The sequence below is a fragment of the Saccopteryx leptura genome, chromosome 6, assembly GCF_036850995.1.
Source record: "Saccopteryx leptura isolate mSacLep1 chromosome 6, mSacLep1_pri_phased_curated, whole genome shotgun sequence".
Taxonomy (NCBI): Eukaryota; Metazoa; Chordata; class Mammalia; order Chiroptera; family Emballonuridae; genus Saccopteryx; species Saccopteryx leptura.
Window position 1 is genome coordinate 125,554,817 of NC_089508.1, and position 16,831 is coordinate 125,571,647.

Here is a 16,831-nt window from a genome sequence, read left to right on the forward strand (position 1 = left end):
CAAAACAAAAAATGGGTGTTACAGACAGTACAAAAATCTTTTTTTTTTTTTTTTTTTTTTTCATTTTTCTGAAGCTGGAAACAGGGAGAGACAGTCAGACAGACTCCCGCATGCGCCCGACCGGGATCCACCCGGCACGCCCACCATGGGGCGACGCTCTGCCCACCAGGGGGCGATGCTCTGCCCATCCTGGGCGTTGCCATATTGCGACCAGAGCCACTCCAGCGCCTGGGGCAGAGGCCAAGGAGCCATCCCCAGCGCCCGGGCCATCTTTGCTCCAATGGAGCCTTGGCTGCGGGAGGGGAAGAGAGAGACAGAGAGGAAAGCACGGAGGAGGGGTGGAGAAGCAAATGGGTGCTTCTCCTGTGTGCCCTGGCCGGGAATCGAACCCGGGTCCTCCGCACGCTAGGCCGACGCTCTACTGCTGAGCCAACCGGCCAGGGCGACAGTACAAAAATCTTAAGAGGCCTTATTTCTTTTTTTTCCCCTACTCTGTATTTTCTGACTCCCTTTTTAGAACCCTGCATTCCTCTGGCAAACTTTTATTGTATCTCAGACATGCCAACCACAGAGCTCACTTTATAGAAAGGAAATATCTCCAGGATGTTCTATATGGTTCTTGGTTCTTTTGCTAGGTCCCCATCCATCTTCTCCCTACCGCATTATAATAATGAGTTGTCATCCTTCCGGTCACTCCAACTAAAACCCTCAGATCATTGCTAATTCTTTTTTGTTTTTGTTTTTTGTACAGAGACAGAGAGTCAGAGTGAGGGATAGACAGGGACAGACAGGAACGGAGAAATGAGAAGCATCAATCATTAGTTTTTTGTTGCACACTGCGGCACCTTAGTTGTTCATTGATTGCTTTCTCATATGTGCCTTGACCATGGGCCTTCAGCAGACCGAGTAACCCCTTACTCGAGCCAGCGACCTTGGGTCCAAGCTGGTGAATTGTTTTTTGCTCAAACCAGATGAGCCCATGCTCAAGCTGGCGACTCAGGGTCTCAAACCTAGGTCTTCCGCATCCCAGTCCGATGATCTATCCACTGTGCCACCGCCTGGTCAGGCCATTGCTAATTCTTTCCTATCCGATCCACCCTCCTTTGCTCACTTATGGGTTCTGTCTATATATTTTCTTCTGGCTTCTTCACTCTCACTACCATTTCCCTTGTTTTAGGTCATGTCCTCCTATCTTTACTTTTAATAAAAATCTATTGATCTCTACCTCCAGTTTCTTTCCTGAACAATTAATCCTACATGGTATTAGAATTGTTCATCTTCCTAAAGCATTGACCTAGTCATTAGTGGCTCACCTTTTCCTCCGGTACAAATCCCAAACTCTGTCACCTGGAATTCAGCCTGTCACCAATTAGCTCCTAGTAATCGTCCTTTCATCCTTGCCTTCACTCCTGCTCACACCCCGTCCCAGCATGGCGGGACCGCACAGTAAGCTCAGTACAGGTAGAAACTATGACTATTTATTTCTCATTCTGATTTCCAGCTGCTAGCACATAGAAAACACTCAATAAACCTGTATTAAATACATTACAGTTATCAGTTATTGGGATATAAATTTCCTGATGACACAGTAGATATCTGGAAAAACTATACTGTATATTTTTTTAAATTTTAGTTACCTGTGTTTCTTCATTTTACATTGACAGATAACTTGTGTATTTGTATTAATAGTCTCACTTTTCAGAAGAAACTGAGGTTTAAAGAAATTAAGTAGTTCATGATAACACAGAATTGTATGAGTAACAGAACTGAATCTAAAATGCAAATCTTCACATGTGGAGTTCTTTTTCTAGGCCAAGGATAGTTTTCCATAGGCTAGTTTGGTTCCATTTGCTTTAGAATTACTGGGGTTAAATTATTGCAATCATGCAGTGTAGAATAGAATTAGGTCCTTGATGGTCTCTGTGTTGGATGTTTTCAAAATCAAACAGACAAACCACAAAACTTTTATGCCTGTGGATACTCCCTCCAGTGTGAGATGCCTATCTATTCCGGCACTGTTCTCCTTGTAGGCTCCTATCCCGAGTTGGGTTGGCTGTTAAGATGTGGGTCTGATTTCAGCTGGCAGCATAGGAAGCAGGTCTCCAGGTGTTTGCTAGGCAGTACAGTCTGTCACTTACTACCACGTAGTGTTCTCTAGCATCACAGGGGAGTGATTGAAGGAGCCTTGTTTGAGGCACCTGCAGTCGTTCCCTTTTCCTGTTCAGGTACTCGGAAATCGAGATTGAGCACCTAGTGTTCATGCAGATGCTGTTTGCTCACTTGCCATCAGGGTGGAGATTGAGGGTTATTAGAAGAAACAATCCTCTGAAACAGTTTTATCTATTATAAGGGTATTGGGAGACATTGTCCATTATGATACACGATGTCTTCCATGAAAATTTCTTGCAAGAAAACTGTCTGACCTTACTACAAAGAAAGCTTTTACCTCCCCTGAGCAATAGCTTTGTTTCTACCTTATGGACATTGTGAATATTTAACTTAACACTCTCTGGTTAGCCGCCAAACAGCTTAGAGCCAGGTCTGTGGCCCACCCATAACAAATGGGCTATGCCTTATTAACTTTGTTCCTGGTTCTAGTTTATGTCTCTACTCATGTTATTCTTTCTTCTTAAGAAAATCTTAGGCCTTACCAGGCAGTTGCGCAGTGGATAGAGCGTTGGACTGGGATGCCGAATACCCAGGTTCAAGACCTCAAGGTCGCCAGCTTGAGCGCGGGGCTCATCTGGTTTGAGCAAAGCCCACCAGCTCGGACCCAAGGTCGCTGGCTCGAGCAAGGGGTTACTTGGTCTGCTGTAGCCCCACAGTCAAGGCACATATGAGAAAGCAATCAATGAACAACTAAGGTGTCGCAGTGAAAAACTAATGATTGATGCTTCTCATCTCTTTCCGTTCCTGTCTGTCTGTCCCTATCTATCCCTTTCTCTGTCTCTAAAAAAAAAAAGAAGAAAAGAAAATCTTAGTTCATGCCATCTTATTTTATAGACAGACACACACGCATGCATACACAAACAGCTTTGAATTGTTTCTGAAATTCATATTATGACATAACTATGCACATAAGACCCTGTTTGGTCCTTCTCAGTTACCTCATTTACTTTATCTACTATATTTTTATATTTCATATAGGTTTTTGCATGTTTTTTTTTAATTAATTTATTTATTTTTTACAGAGACAGAGAGTGAGTCAGAGAGAGGGATAGACAGGGACAGACAGACAGGAATGGAGAGAGATGAGAAGCATCAATCATTAGTTTTTCTTTTTCTTTTTTTTCTTTTTTTTTAAATTTTTTTTTATTTATTCATTTTTAGAGAGAGAGGAGAGAGAGAAGGGGGGAGGAGCAGGAAGCATCAACTCCCATATGTGCCTTGACCAGGCAAGCCCAGGGTTTTGAACCAGTGACCTCAGCATTCCAGGTTGATGCTTTATCCACTGCACCACCACAGGTCAGGCCAATCATTAGTTTTTCATTGTGCGTTGCAACACCTTAGTTGTTCATTGATTGCTTTCTCACATGTGCCTTGACCGCGGGCCTTCAGCAGACCGAGCAACCCCTTGCTGGAGCCAGCGACCACTGGTGAGCCTCGCTCAAACCAGATGAGCCCGCACTCAAGCTGGCGACCTTAGGGTCTCGAACCTGGGTCCTTCCGCATCCCAGTCCGACGCTCTATCCACTGCGCCACCACCAGGTCAGGCGGTTTTTGCATGGTTTTGATTACATGAAAATGGTTGTACCACAAAATTTTATTGTTTTTTTTGGTTTTTTTTACAGAGGCAGAGATAGACAGGGACAGACAGACAGGAACAGAGAGAGATGAGAAGCATCAATCATCAGTTTCTCTTTGCACATTGCGACTTCTTAGTTGTTCATTGATTGCTTTCTCACATGTGCCTTGACCGTGGGCCTTCAGCAGACCAAGTAACCCCCTGCTGGAGCCAGCGACCTTGGGTCCAAGCTGGTGAGCTCTTTGCTCATGCCAGATGAGCCCGCGCTCAAGCTGGCGACCTCAGGGTCTTGAACCTGGGTTCTTCTGCATCCCAGTCCGACGCTCTATCCACTGCGCCACCACCTGGTCAGGCAAATTTTATTGTTTTAATAGTAGAAGTAACCAAGGGGTAAAATAACTGCCGTAATGGCCAGAATTGATTAACTTGATGTCATAATTCTAGCCCAGTCTTTTGCAACAGTATTTTCTTTTTCTCTAAATCTTTTTTTTTCAAGATTTTATTTACTGATTTTTACGGAGAGGGAGAGGAGAGTGGCGCGAGCAGTATCAACTCATAGCTGCTTCACTTTAGTTATTCATTGATTGCTTTTCATATGTGCCTTGACAGGGCAAGCCCAGGGATTCGAACCAGCAACCTCAGCATTCCAGGTCTACACTTTATCCACTAAGCCACCACAGTTCAGGCCCTTTTTTTTTTATTTATTTATTGATTTTAGAGAGGGAGGAAAGGATATTTTTTCCTAAACTTCACTTGCTTTCATTGATTTGGAGCTCTGTTTGGATTGTCTGATCATCTTACCAATAAAAGCCTATTAATGATATAAATCTTATTTGTACATTTTAGGCTCTTTTAATATATTTGAGTAAAAATTTTTTTTTGCCTCTTCTACAAACTCTGAAGTACTTAAAGCAGATACATGCCCTTTTACAGATAACAAAAACAAAGACAGATCTATTCAATAACTTGCTCAGGATGACCCCAGCAAATCAGTGGTAAAGCTGGGCTTGACCCAGGCCTCCTGATTCCTGTGCCACACTACCTATCAACACCAGAAACACAATAACATTACACAGTCATTATCTTACCCTTGAGATTAAAGATGGGAAATGGGCAGAGATATGTTAGTTATATCACTCACGCTCTTGGCTGGGCAGAATCAGGAATGAATTTCATCTTTTTAAAGATTTTATATATTAATTTTACAGAGAGAGGAGCAGGGGTGGAAGGGTAGGGAGGGACAAGAAATAGGTGCTTCACTCTAGCTGTTCATCGGCTACTTGTCATATGTGCCTTGACCTGGCAAGCCCAGGGTTTCGAAATAGTGACCTCAGCATTCCAGTTCGGCGTTCTATTCACTACACCACCATAGGTCAGGCAGTAATGAATTTCATTTCTATTATTCTCATGATTTTCTGTTCTTGAAATTACAGTTTCTTTAAATCTCAACTCTAATCACTGTCCCTTTCCAATATGGAATGAGGAAGCAATATTTTATCTTATCTCTTGAAAATTAATGTTGAAATGGAAACTATTTCCCTTGGTAATTAGTAACTTTTTTTAGACTCTGAAAATTTATATTTAATATAAAAATAATTTGCTGTTTTTATCATGCATAGTCATTAAAGGGCCAAATATACAGTTAATGCCATGGAGTTTGGTAAAACAATTATCATTTTAACCAGTCTCTACATTTAAAAAGGAAATTAAAAATCCATGTTTACTGTTTCAGCATAGAAAATTTCCAGAGTTTTCATTCTTGCTAATTGTTAACCTAAAACACATAACCTATTGTTTCCTAAAATGTTTACTTTTAGCCAGGCATTGTTGTTAAACAGTTTACAATTGTATTTATTATTTTGTTGTTTCTGTTTTTTTACAGAGAGAGGGATAGATAGGGACAGACAGATAGGAACGGAGAGAGATGAGAAGCATCAATCATCAGTTTTTTGTTGTGACACCTTAGTTGTTCATTGATTGCTTTCTCATATGTGCCTTGACCGTGGGCCTTCAGCAGACCGAGTAACCCCTTGCTCGAGCCAGCGACCTTGGGTCCAAGCTGATGAGCTTTTGCTCAAACCAGATGAACCCACGCTCAAGCTGGCGACCTCGGGGTCTCGAACCTGGGTATTCGACATCCCAGTCCAACATTCTATCCACTGCGCTACCGCCTGGTCAGGCTTTACAATTGTATTTAATCTTTACCAAAACCCTGTGAGAGTAGCTATTATTTATGATCCCTAATTGACAGCTAAGTATCATATTCAACAGTAAATATTGTCTTCTGCCTCTCCTTCAGCTTCTGGAATTTCTGAGCTGCCCTGGTCAGTATACGATGGACCCTGTAGTCTTGAGTTACATGGACAGTCTACTGCGACAATCAGACGTCTCCCTACTGGATCCTCCAAGCTGGCTCAATGACCACATTATTGGGTTTGCCTTTGAGTACTTTGCCAACAGCCAGTTTCATGACTGCTCTAACGAAGTCTGCTTCATCAGTCCTGAAGTCACCCAATTCATCAAGTGTACCAGCAACCGGGCAGAGATCGCGATGTTCCTTGAATCCTTGGACCTCCCCCACAAAAGAGTTGTATTTTTAGCCATCAATGATAATTCCAACCAGGCAGCTGGGGGAACCCACTGGAGTTTGCTGGTTTATCTCCAAGATAAAAATAGCTTTTTTCATTATGATTCCCATAGCAGAAGCAACTCAGTCCATGCAAAGCAGGTAGCAGAGAAATTGGAGGCTTTCTTAGGCACAAGAGGAGACAAACTGGCCTTTGTGGAAGAGAAAGCCCCTGCTCAACAAAACAGCTATGACTGTGGGATGTACGTGATATGCAACACTGAGGCCTTGTGTCAGAACCTTTTTAGGCAGCAGCCAGAATCACTATTACAGCTGCTCACTCCTACATACATCACAAAGAAGAGGGGAGAATGGAAGGATCTCATTGCCAGACTTGCTCAAAATTAGCTATTGTATGTTTGTGACTTTTGAAGTCTCCTTTTTCTGCCTGTCCCCATTGGTTGGATGGCCGCAGTCTCAGTGCCTGAGGGAAGATGCTTGGCAGAGGCAAGCTTGGGATTCTTTCTTTTTCCTGAAAGAATGTGGTCATCTGTATCATCCTAATGGAAGTTTCATTTTAACCCTAACTTGAGAGCAGCACTGTATCCTGTGAAAATGTCTTGAAGTTATGCACTGAAATCTTAAAAGCAAGCTATTTTCACATTTGTTAATTCCCTTTTGGTTTCCCTAAGCCACATTGGCTTATTCCAAAGGAAAGCAGTAGCCTGTTAAATTAAGAATATGTGAAATCTAGAGGAAGGCAAGAACAAAACTAGAAGAACCAAAACCTTACTGTACAGTCCATTGGCTAGAAGCAGATCAAGACCTACCCTAATTCAAGATCTAAATATTATGAAAATCAGTTATTCATTTATGTGATAGCTCTTCCATTTGCCATGCAAAGCTTTCCTGGCTATCAGCATACCCTTTGCAAGGATTTGATAAAGATAGTGTTACCCATCTTCCCCCACCTGAGTCCTGGATGCTTAAAGAAAGGGAGAATCTTGAGTAACTTCATTAAATTAAATGGCTATGGTAAAACTCTTAGTTTGCACAGTGAGTGGTTGATCTACTACTCTGGATTAATAATAACTTTGCTTAACCATGTCTGTTAGCCATGTACACAGTCCTTCCTTATAGCCAAAGTTCTGTGGTCTTAAAACTCATAGCTGATAACTTCCCAAGTTTATCTGTTATTCAGATAAATATTTCTGCTTTATGATAGTCATCATTTTTCTCTCTTCTCTATACTTAATCTGGTAGAATTGTTCTCAGTTGTATCTTGGTGATTTCAGGACTATTCTTGTAGTTGAATTTTAGAAACTAAAAATTGGTTTGTTTCTGAGATACAAAGGAGAAAAAGTGATCTTTCTCAACCTTTTCACTTAATTCAAAACGCATACAATGTAATTTTTAAATTGTGGAACCAGCAGTAAAAAGAAATGCTGTCCCTCCTAAATCACTGATGTGTTTTTTTCAGTTGTTTCAAGTAATTAACAACCAGATGATATGTTGATATGTTGGGTACACACATTAATTCTATTTGCAATGCACTGACACTTGAAAACCAAAGATTAGACATGAAACTGATTTCAGCTACCTCCCCAGCCTAACCCTGCCCTCAGCCTTCATGGCCCAAAATAGCCTCACCACTCTGTGACCACAGAGGCAGTAACTCACTTCCTTTTAATCAAGAAGGGAAAACACAGTATATAAATAAGTACTGGTTACATGGAAGGCCTGAGTGAACACTAGCTGAACTAAAAAAAACAAAAAGAAAGCTACAAAAAGAGTTTCCATCTCGGAAGACAGGCAGAAAAAAAAGATTAGGAACTGGCAGTCCGTCATAGAGGTGAAATATAGTAAGTGACATATTGGGTTGGGGAATAAGTTCGTAGCGTTTTTATATTTTATTTTACAACGATTTGTTTGCTGTTTGGCAAAGGGTAAGTATTCATTCGATAAAACTCTTTCTGCTCTACAAAACTATGTTAATTGTATTTTTGAGTTATTTAATTTTTTATTAGTTTTGAGGCTTAGAAATGGAATACCCAGGAGGCAAAAATCAACATTTTCGACACCTGCTCTTCTTTGCTTTTCATCGAGGTCAAAAAGCTGCCGAAGCAGCCCGGGACATTTGCGACGTGTATGGAGAAGGTGTCATAGGCGAGTCTACAGCACGGAAATGGTTTGCAAAGTTCAGAAATGGCGACTTTGACATCGATGACACGTCCCGCAGCGGAAGGCCTTCTGAATTCGATGAAGAACGTCTCAAATCACTTTTGAAGGAGAACGGTCGCCAAACCAGTCGTGAATTGGCGGAAAAAATGAACTGCGATCATAAAACGATTCTCAATCACCTTCATTCAATGGGATTTACCGAAAAATTGGGAGCCTGGGTGCCTCATGAGCTCAACAAAAAAAAAAAAAGAAAGTCGCCTTCAAATTGCTTCTCAGCATCTCGCCCGCCATCGAGCAACACGCGGTCATAAACAGTGCTTTTTGTACCGAATCGTCACGGGAGATGAGAAATGGTGCCTATACATCAATATGAAGCAAAGAAAGGAGTGGGTGGCTCCAGGAGATACACCAAAGCCGAGAGTCAAGCCGGACCTTCATCCAAAGAAGATCATGATATGTGTTTGGTGGGACTGGGAGGGCATGGTGCACTGGGAAATGCTCGAAAAGAATGCCACGGTCAACAAGGAGCTCTACATTGACCAGCTACACCGCGTGAATGAGGCTATTCGACTGAAAAGACCTGATCGACATGGTCAAACCATACTCCTTCACGACAACGCCAGGTCCCATGTTGCACAAGTCGTCAAAACCGCACTCCAAGAGCTCGAATGGGAGGTCCTTCAGCATCCGCGGTATTCTCTGGACCTTGCACCAACCGATTACCATCTTTTCCACTCCCTGTCAAACCATATGAAGGGCGTTACCTTCGATAACAAAGAGGTCCTTAAAAACTAGCTCAACAACTTCTTTGACACCAGACCAGGCAATTTTCGGCGGAACGGCATCAACAAATTGGTCGAGAGGTGGGAAGAGGTTGTAAACAGCAACGGCGAATATATAATTGATTAACTTATTGATATAATTATTGTTTTTTGTTTAAATAAAAGTGTTCGGTAAAAACGCTACGAACTTATTCCCCAACCCAATAGATTGTTGAAGCCATGAATGTAGATAATAAGAGAGTAATTTTTTTTTTCTTAAACACTCACAAACATTTATTTCATAATGTATGATTGAGATTCTCTCTCATGTTGGCTTCAACCTTAACAATTCCTAGAAAATAGAATAAAAAACTTATCAATTATTCTTATTATAGAAGATAGTACATATGTCACAAAGAACTTTAATCAAAACTAGCTATATAAATTGGGTATGTGCAAACATTCACTAATCTGATACTACAAGAATGGTATGAAATTATTTCTGCATGTATAAAGAAAATTCTCTGAAAACATTACCCTCCTTAAATAAAGATAAAGTTAAAGAAGTAATATAAATAGTATTAATTAAAAATCTAGTTATAAATGCTGCCAAATTTAAAATAATAGTAAGAGTAATATTTTAATAATTATTGAGTAAAATCCTCTCTGGGAAAGGTTGTCTTTCTGATAATACAGAGTATGTGTGGACTCTGAAAAAGGAGATACCTATGGTGAAGGGCTCCTGATGGCTTAACTGAGTTCAAATTAAAAAAAACAACAAAAAAAACAGCCTGTCTGGCCTATGGCTGCACAGTGGATAGAACATCGACCTGGAACAGCAAGGTTGCCTGTTTGAAACACTGGGCTTGCCTGGTTAAGGTATGTGCAACAAGCAAGCAGTGAACAACTAAAGTGAAACAACTAGGAGTTGATACTTCTTGCTCTATTCCCCTCTCCTCTCTTCTCTCTCTGTAACATCAATACATAAAATCTTTAAAAAGATAAAATTAAAAAAATTAAAAAACAGCCTAGTAGCCATGTCTACACAGGGGCCTCTCATGCAAACTGCATTTCCTAGAGAAGCCTACACTGAACTTCCTGCCTGCGCTTTGTTTTCGCCCTCTGAGCCAGCTCTTATAAAGGAGTTCCTGGAATCCTTTATCAACCAAAAGGACTGAGGCTTTCCCCATTTAATCCGACCTGTGCAGCTATATTCCCACCCCACCCCTGTAGTTTCTTTGGTTGACCAATCAGAGAGGCACCATTCTGACCAATCAGAATAGTGCCTTTTGGACCAATCAAACTGTGAAGATTTGGAGTCCTCATTTGCATGAGGATGGACCCATCAGGGACCAGGAACAGGGACTTCTGTCTATATATGCCAGCTCCCCTCTTACTCTTAGAGCATACTTTTCCTTTCTACTGAAGACAGCTTTTCCTAATGGAGCTAAAACACTGAAGATACCTCACTAGAGCAGACTGGACCAGACCAGTGCAGACCAGAACAGAGTGACACAGAGCAGAGCAGCCCAGTGAGGAGCACAGCAGATGTGTCTGGCTGGTGAGAAGCCTGGCCCCAGCCTGCCTCACAGCTGTGCTGTTATCACTGCTGTGCTGTGTCACAACTGAGTTGTTTTGTACTAAATAAAAATTTCGTCTTCACTGCCCCAAATTGGGGTTCCAGTTGAGGTTGAGTTGGCACCAGCAACCATAGTTGATATATATCTGTTTAGATGTCAGATTGTCTCTCTCAAGAATTAATACATATCAAAGCAACCTTTCCTAACTCCCTAAGATTTGTCCGAGAAATTATTTTTTGAACTAAACTATAATATTGACGTCTTTTTACAAAAATAAAAAAGATAAATCTAAGTCTGTTTTTCCAAATTCATAACACGATTAGACTGCCCCAGGAGAGTATACTTTTACAAACTTCAAGTATGCCATTTGTGTTAGCGTCATAAATGACAGGAGAACTTGAGTATACTTGTAAAATTTCATTAGATATTATAACAGCCTGTAAGTTATAAGTTATGCATGTGCTTAATTGATGTTACATGGGACAAAAATAGGAAAAAGATCTTTTTTTTTTTTTTTTTTACAGAGAGAGAGGGATAGATAGAGACAGACAGGAATGGAGAGAGATGAGAAGCATCAATCATTAGTTTTTCGTTGTGACACCTTAATTGTTCATTGATTGCTTTCTCATATGTGCCTTGACTGCAGGCCTTCAGCAGACTGAGTGACCCCTTGCTCAATCGTGAGACCTTGGGTCCAAGCTGGTGAGCTTTGTTCACACCAGATGAGCCCACGCTCAAGCTGACAACCTCGGGGTCTCAAACCTGGGTCCTCCGCATCCCAGTCCGACGCTCTATCCACTGCGCAACCACCTAGTCAGGCGGAAAAGATATTTTGATAGTATTGTGTTCCCTTTTCTCTTAGAGTCAAAAGGCTCCAGTGTGCAAAATTCAGCTTCAAAAAATGCAAAAGGGAAACAGGTTATTCAAAATTGAATTGATCACTGAACAACCCTGCCATCAAATATCCTGTTGCACAAGGCCCTGGCTGGTTGGCTCAGTGGTAGAGCATCAGCCTGGCATGCAGGAGTCCCAGGTTCGATTCCCGGCCAGGGCACACAGGAGAAGCACCCATCTGCTTCTCCACTCCTCCTTTTCTCCTTCCTCTCTGTCTCTCTCTTCCCCTCCCGCAGCCGAGGCTCCATTGGAGCAAAGTTTGCCTGGGCGCTGAGGATGGCTCTGTGGCCTCTGCCTCAGGCGCTAGAGTGGCTCTGGTCGCAACAGAGCGACGCCCCGGATGGGCAGAGCATCGCCCCCTTGTGGGCATGCCAGGTGGATCCTGGTCGGGCGCATGCAGGAGTCTATCTGACTGCCTCCCCGTTTCTGGCTTCAGAAAAATACAAAATATATATATATATATATATATATATATATATATATATATATATATATCCTGTTGCATTAATCCATAAGTATACTCAAATTTGTCCAACCATGGTCTCATTGAATTCGGGAAGGTTGATATCTATAAACACAGCTGTAGATGGTGGTCAAATGTAAAAATAAGTATCAGTGCCTGACCAGGCGGTGGCGCATTGGATAGAGCATTGGACTGGAATGCAGAAGGACCCAGGTTCGAGACCCCGAGGTCACCAGCTTGAGTGCGGGGTCATGTGGCTTGAGCAAGGGGTTGCTCGGTCTGCTAAAGCCCTGTGGTCAAGGCACATATGAGAAAGCAATCAATGAACAGCTAAGGTGTCACAACGAAAAACTGATGATTGATGCTTCTCATCTCTCTCCGTTCCCATCTGCCTGTCCCTATCTATCCCTCTCTCTATAAAAAATAAATAAAATAAATAAATTAAAAAAAAAAGTATCAGTGGCTTTTCTATTTAATCCCTGTACAATTAGAAATGTTCGTACCCTTTGGCTAGATAGTTATTGAAGTTCCTAGCACTAGTCCTAATTGGATCAAAATGATTAGAGAAATCACAAATAGATTATATTTCTGATATGTACCTTATTATTTTTACTACACTAATTTCTACTATATCCATATTGACCATATATCTTTTTTTTGGGGGGTGGGGGGTTAGTTGTTTTTTTTATCATGTTTTAATAATAGGTATTTGTAAAGCCAGTAGCCACAGCCACCATCACAGCCACCTGGCCCATGCAGGTTTACATTGGATTCGAACAGTCAGTAAAGAACCAACAGAGCCAAGAACTGGTGGGCCATTAGCTTTAATTCTAGCTTGCACCTGGCGGGAAGTAAAAACACACACTGGGCTCCAAAACCCACTCATTCAGTGCTCACAAAGCTACTGACTTATCCGAGTTCTCCTAGAATCAAAGGTTTCTAGTGCTCACAAAGCTACTGACTTATCCGAGTTCTCCTAGAATCAAAGGTTTCTAGCTCACTAGCCTTATTCATTTCTATTACCCATCTCCTTCTCTCTGCACAAACTGGCTTCTCCTTCAGCATTCTGCCATCTTGACTGCTTCTCCTCTCCTCCATGTGGCCTTTTTCTGCTCTCCTACAGCATGGGCTCCTCCTAGAACGTAATCACTCTTCCCCAGAACAACGTGATCTCTCATTCTTTTTTTTTTCTTCTTTTTTTTTTTTAATTTTTCTGAAGCTGGAAACGGGGAGAGACAGACAGACTCCCGCATGCGCCCAACCGGGATCCACCCGGGACACCCACCATGGGGCGATGCTCTGCCCCTCTGGGGCGAAGCTCTGTTGCGACCAGAGCCACTCTAGCGCCTGGGGCAGAGGCCAAGGAGCCATCCCCAGCGCCCGCGCCATCTTTGCTCCAATGGAGCCTTGGCTGCGGGAGGGGAAGAGAGAGAGAGGAAGGAGAGGGGGAGGGGTGGAGAAGCAGATGGGTGCTTCTCCTGTGTGCCCTGGCCGGGAATCGAACCCGGGACTTCTGCATGCCAGGCCGACGCTCTACCACTAAGCCAACCGGCCAGGGCGTGATCTCTCATTCTTTTAAAACCTTTTGGAGAGAAAGCCCTCCCCCAACACATATTAACATAATCACACCCATCCCAAGCAAGTAGGGCAATTAATATCACTTGGGCGACGGGCTTCCACGTGGGCAGTGCCATTTTTAACAAAGTGAGCATAATATATTTTATCTGCCCAACAGTATTCCATCAAAATGGCAATGTAGGATTTCTCAGTCACATGATTATTTGCCTATAATAAAAGTTTTTCTTTTATCACTTAAAATAGAAAAGTGGAGAACAGTTACAGAAATGGACATGCTGTAGTGTGGGAAAGAGTGTGACTATTTTCATCAAAGCCCTGTTGGTTATAAACTTACTGCCTCAGGCAAGATGGAGACTCAGTAGCCTTATCTGCAAAGAGAAGATAATCTATTTAAGCAGGTACTATAAAGATTAAATATGTCTGTAAATCATAAAGTAGACACTAAAATACACCTATTCCCTTTTTGTCCTACTACCAGTTCCATTTAAGACTAGCAGTAAGGTCCTGGCAGAGTGGTTCAGTGGATAAAGCATCAACCCAGCATGTTGAGGGTGCATGCATGTACGAGAAGCAGCCTCATTTAGTACACAACTAAAAGGAACAACTAAGTGGATCAGCAAGTTAATGCTTCCCTTTTTCTCCCCTTACTCCTCTCTCTCGAATCAATAGAAAAAAAATAAATTTAAAAAATATAAAAAAGACTAGCAGCAGGTTTGAAGACAGTTTTATATTGAGTTAAAAGCTCTATAAATACAGCCTGATAAATACTGTGTTATGTACAAAAGAGAAAACATTCAAGGAAGGTAGATGACAGCTAATCTTTGTATCACTCTGTATGTGTATGATAATTCATATATTTAAGGCCAAGGGCCGCCGCCATCCTGGTAGCCCTAACATGCAGGTTCTCATTGGATTTGGGCAAACGGTAAAGAAACAGCAAAGCCAAAAAATGGTGGGCCATTCCTTAATTCAAGTCTCACACCGTCCCAGCCAATAAGCAAACACACAGGGAAAAAGCACTTCCCTTTCACTCAGAGCTCACAAAGCTACTGACACATTCTCTGGTTCCACAACCGGGATAGAATCAAAGGCTTCACCAATCCCAAAGCCCCTCACCTCTGGTTCCCCATCTGCCAACATGTCTTCTTACTCTGCAAAACTGGCTTCTCTCTCTCTCCCTGCCATCTTGGCTTCTTTCTCCTCATCCTTCCTTTTAAAATTTTTCTGGAGGGAAAATCTCCTCCAGCACACATTAGCATAACAATGGCCCTTCCCAAGCAGGAAGGTAATTAGCAATTTCACAAATCATATATCTGGCTCTGCCCAGCGCCATTTTTGAAACACTAAAAGTGAACAAACTCAAAAAATACAAATTTCACAAACTCATTTGCCCAACAATATATAATTATAATATTATATATGCAATTGACCCTTTAACAACACAACATGGATTTTAACTGCACAGGTTCACTTATATGTGGATTTTTAAAAATAAATAAAGTTGGTGTTGGGCAGATAAAATGTATTATGCTCACTTTGTTAAAGAGGCCATTGCCCAGGTGATATTAATGTGTGTTGAGAATCCTTGTAGCCTGGGGCTTGGTTTGGGGATTAAGCCTTTCCTACCCTTTTTGATGTGGGGTGGTACAATCCAATCATGCCTCAGAAAGTGACTTTGTATTAGAGACTTCCCTATTTTGTATATTGGATTAAGGGTTTGGATTTCTAAAATATAAAATGGGGACGGAGCGGGAGCTTGCACTCTTGGTTCCTGAGATTATCATTAGAGGAGATAGCAGAGCAGAGAGCAGAAGGAGGCCACGTGGAGTAGGCCAGGAGAAGCAGCCAAGATGGCGGAGTGCTGAGTGAGATGCCAGTCTGTGCAGAGTTTGTATCTGGGATAAGGAAGGAGATGGGGAACTGAGGAGAATAAGGCTGGTGAGCTAGAAACCTTTGATTCTAGGAAACTCGGATAAATCAGTAGCTTTGTGAGCACTGAATGTGATTGGGTTTTGGAGCCCAGTGTGTGTTTTTACTTGCCCGCTGGGTGCAAACTAGGATTAAAGATGAAGGCCCATCAGTTCTTGGCTCCATTGTTTCTTTACCGACTGTCCGAATCCAATGCGAACCTGCATGGGCCAGGAGGCTGCTGTGATAGTGGCCCTGGCCCTGGCTTCTGGCTTTACAGTTGGCCTTCCATATCCCTGAGTTTTGCAGCCACAGATTCAACCAACCACTGATCACAAACAGAATTTTCCATCCGCAGATTTGTATCTGCTGTAGTCCTAGAACCAATCCCCTATGGATATGAGGGATGGCGAGAGCCAACATGACTCATACCCAGTCCTGAGGGAGAATGGTGGGGTGTGGATCCAATAAGTTTGTAAATATGATATATGTTTACTCGCTTATAGTTTGCATTGGGTGTGGGGGGACAGGCTTTAGTAGGCAGCTTTGTTATAGCCTAAGGCTTAATTTTAAGACTAAGCTTTTCTCACCCTTGACTGATTGCATGATGTGGGTGGTGCACTCTCATAAGAAATCCCATTATGCCTCAGATAAGTGACTTTGTATGAGAGACTTCCTTGTTTGTATATTGGATTAAGGGTTTTGATTTCTACACTATAAAATGGGGGCAGAGAAGCCTATGCTGGGAGAGAGCAGAGAAAGGTGAGAGCAGAGAAAGGCCATGTGGAGGAGAGGAGAAGCAGCCAAGATGGCAGAATGCTGAAGGAGAAGCCAGTTTGTGCAGACTTTGTGCAGAGAGAAGGAGATGGGGAACAGAGGTGAATAAGGCTGGTGAGGTAGAAACCTTTGATTCTAGGTAACTCGGATAAGTCAGTGGCTTTGGGAGCCCTGAATGGAAAGGGAAGTGTTTTCCCACTGTGTATATTTCTTGCCCACTGGGTTCAAGCTAGGATTAAAGCTAATGGCCCACCAGTTCTTGGCTTCACTGTTTCATTACCACCTGTCCAAATCAAATGCAAACCTGCATTGACCAGGCGTCTGTTATGGTGGCCGTGGCTACTGGCTTTACAGTGGGGATGAAGAAGTAAACACAGA

The 16,831-nt window shown here is 42.3% G+C and overlaps 1 protein-coding gene across 2 annotated transcripts in view; it reads left to right on the plus strand.

The window, feature by feature from the left end:
* Positions 1-11,241, plus strand: part of SENP8 (SUMO peptidase family member, NEDD8 specific) — a 40,745-nt gene extending 29,504 nt beyond the window's left edge. Inside the window, exons 2-3 of one of the 2 annotated variants that reach the window (XR_010752027.1) lie at positions 6,045-8,205; positions 9,504-11,241. Coding sequence is in view for 1 of the 2 variants with exons in the window: in XM_066388557.1 (XP_066244654.1) it covers positions 6,081-6,719 (639 nt within the window). In the remaining variant the exon portion in view is untranslated. Of the gene's footprint in view, positions 1-6,044; positions 9,318-9,503 lie in introns of those variants that run through there. The other variant, XM_066388557.1, reaches the window with a different exon arrangement.
* Positions 11,242-16,831: the final 5,590 nt, after the last annotated feature.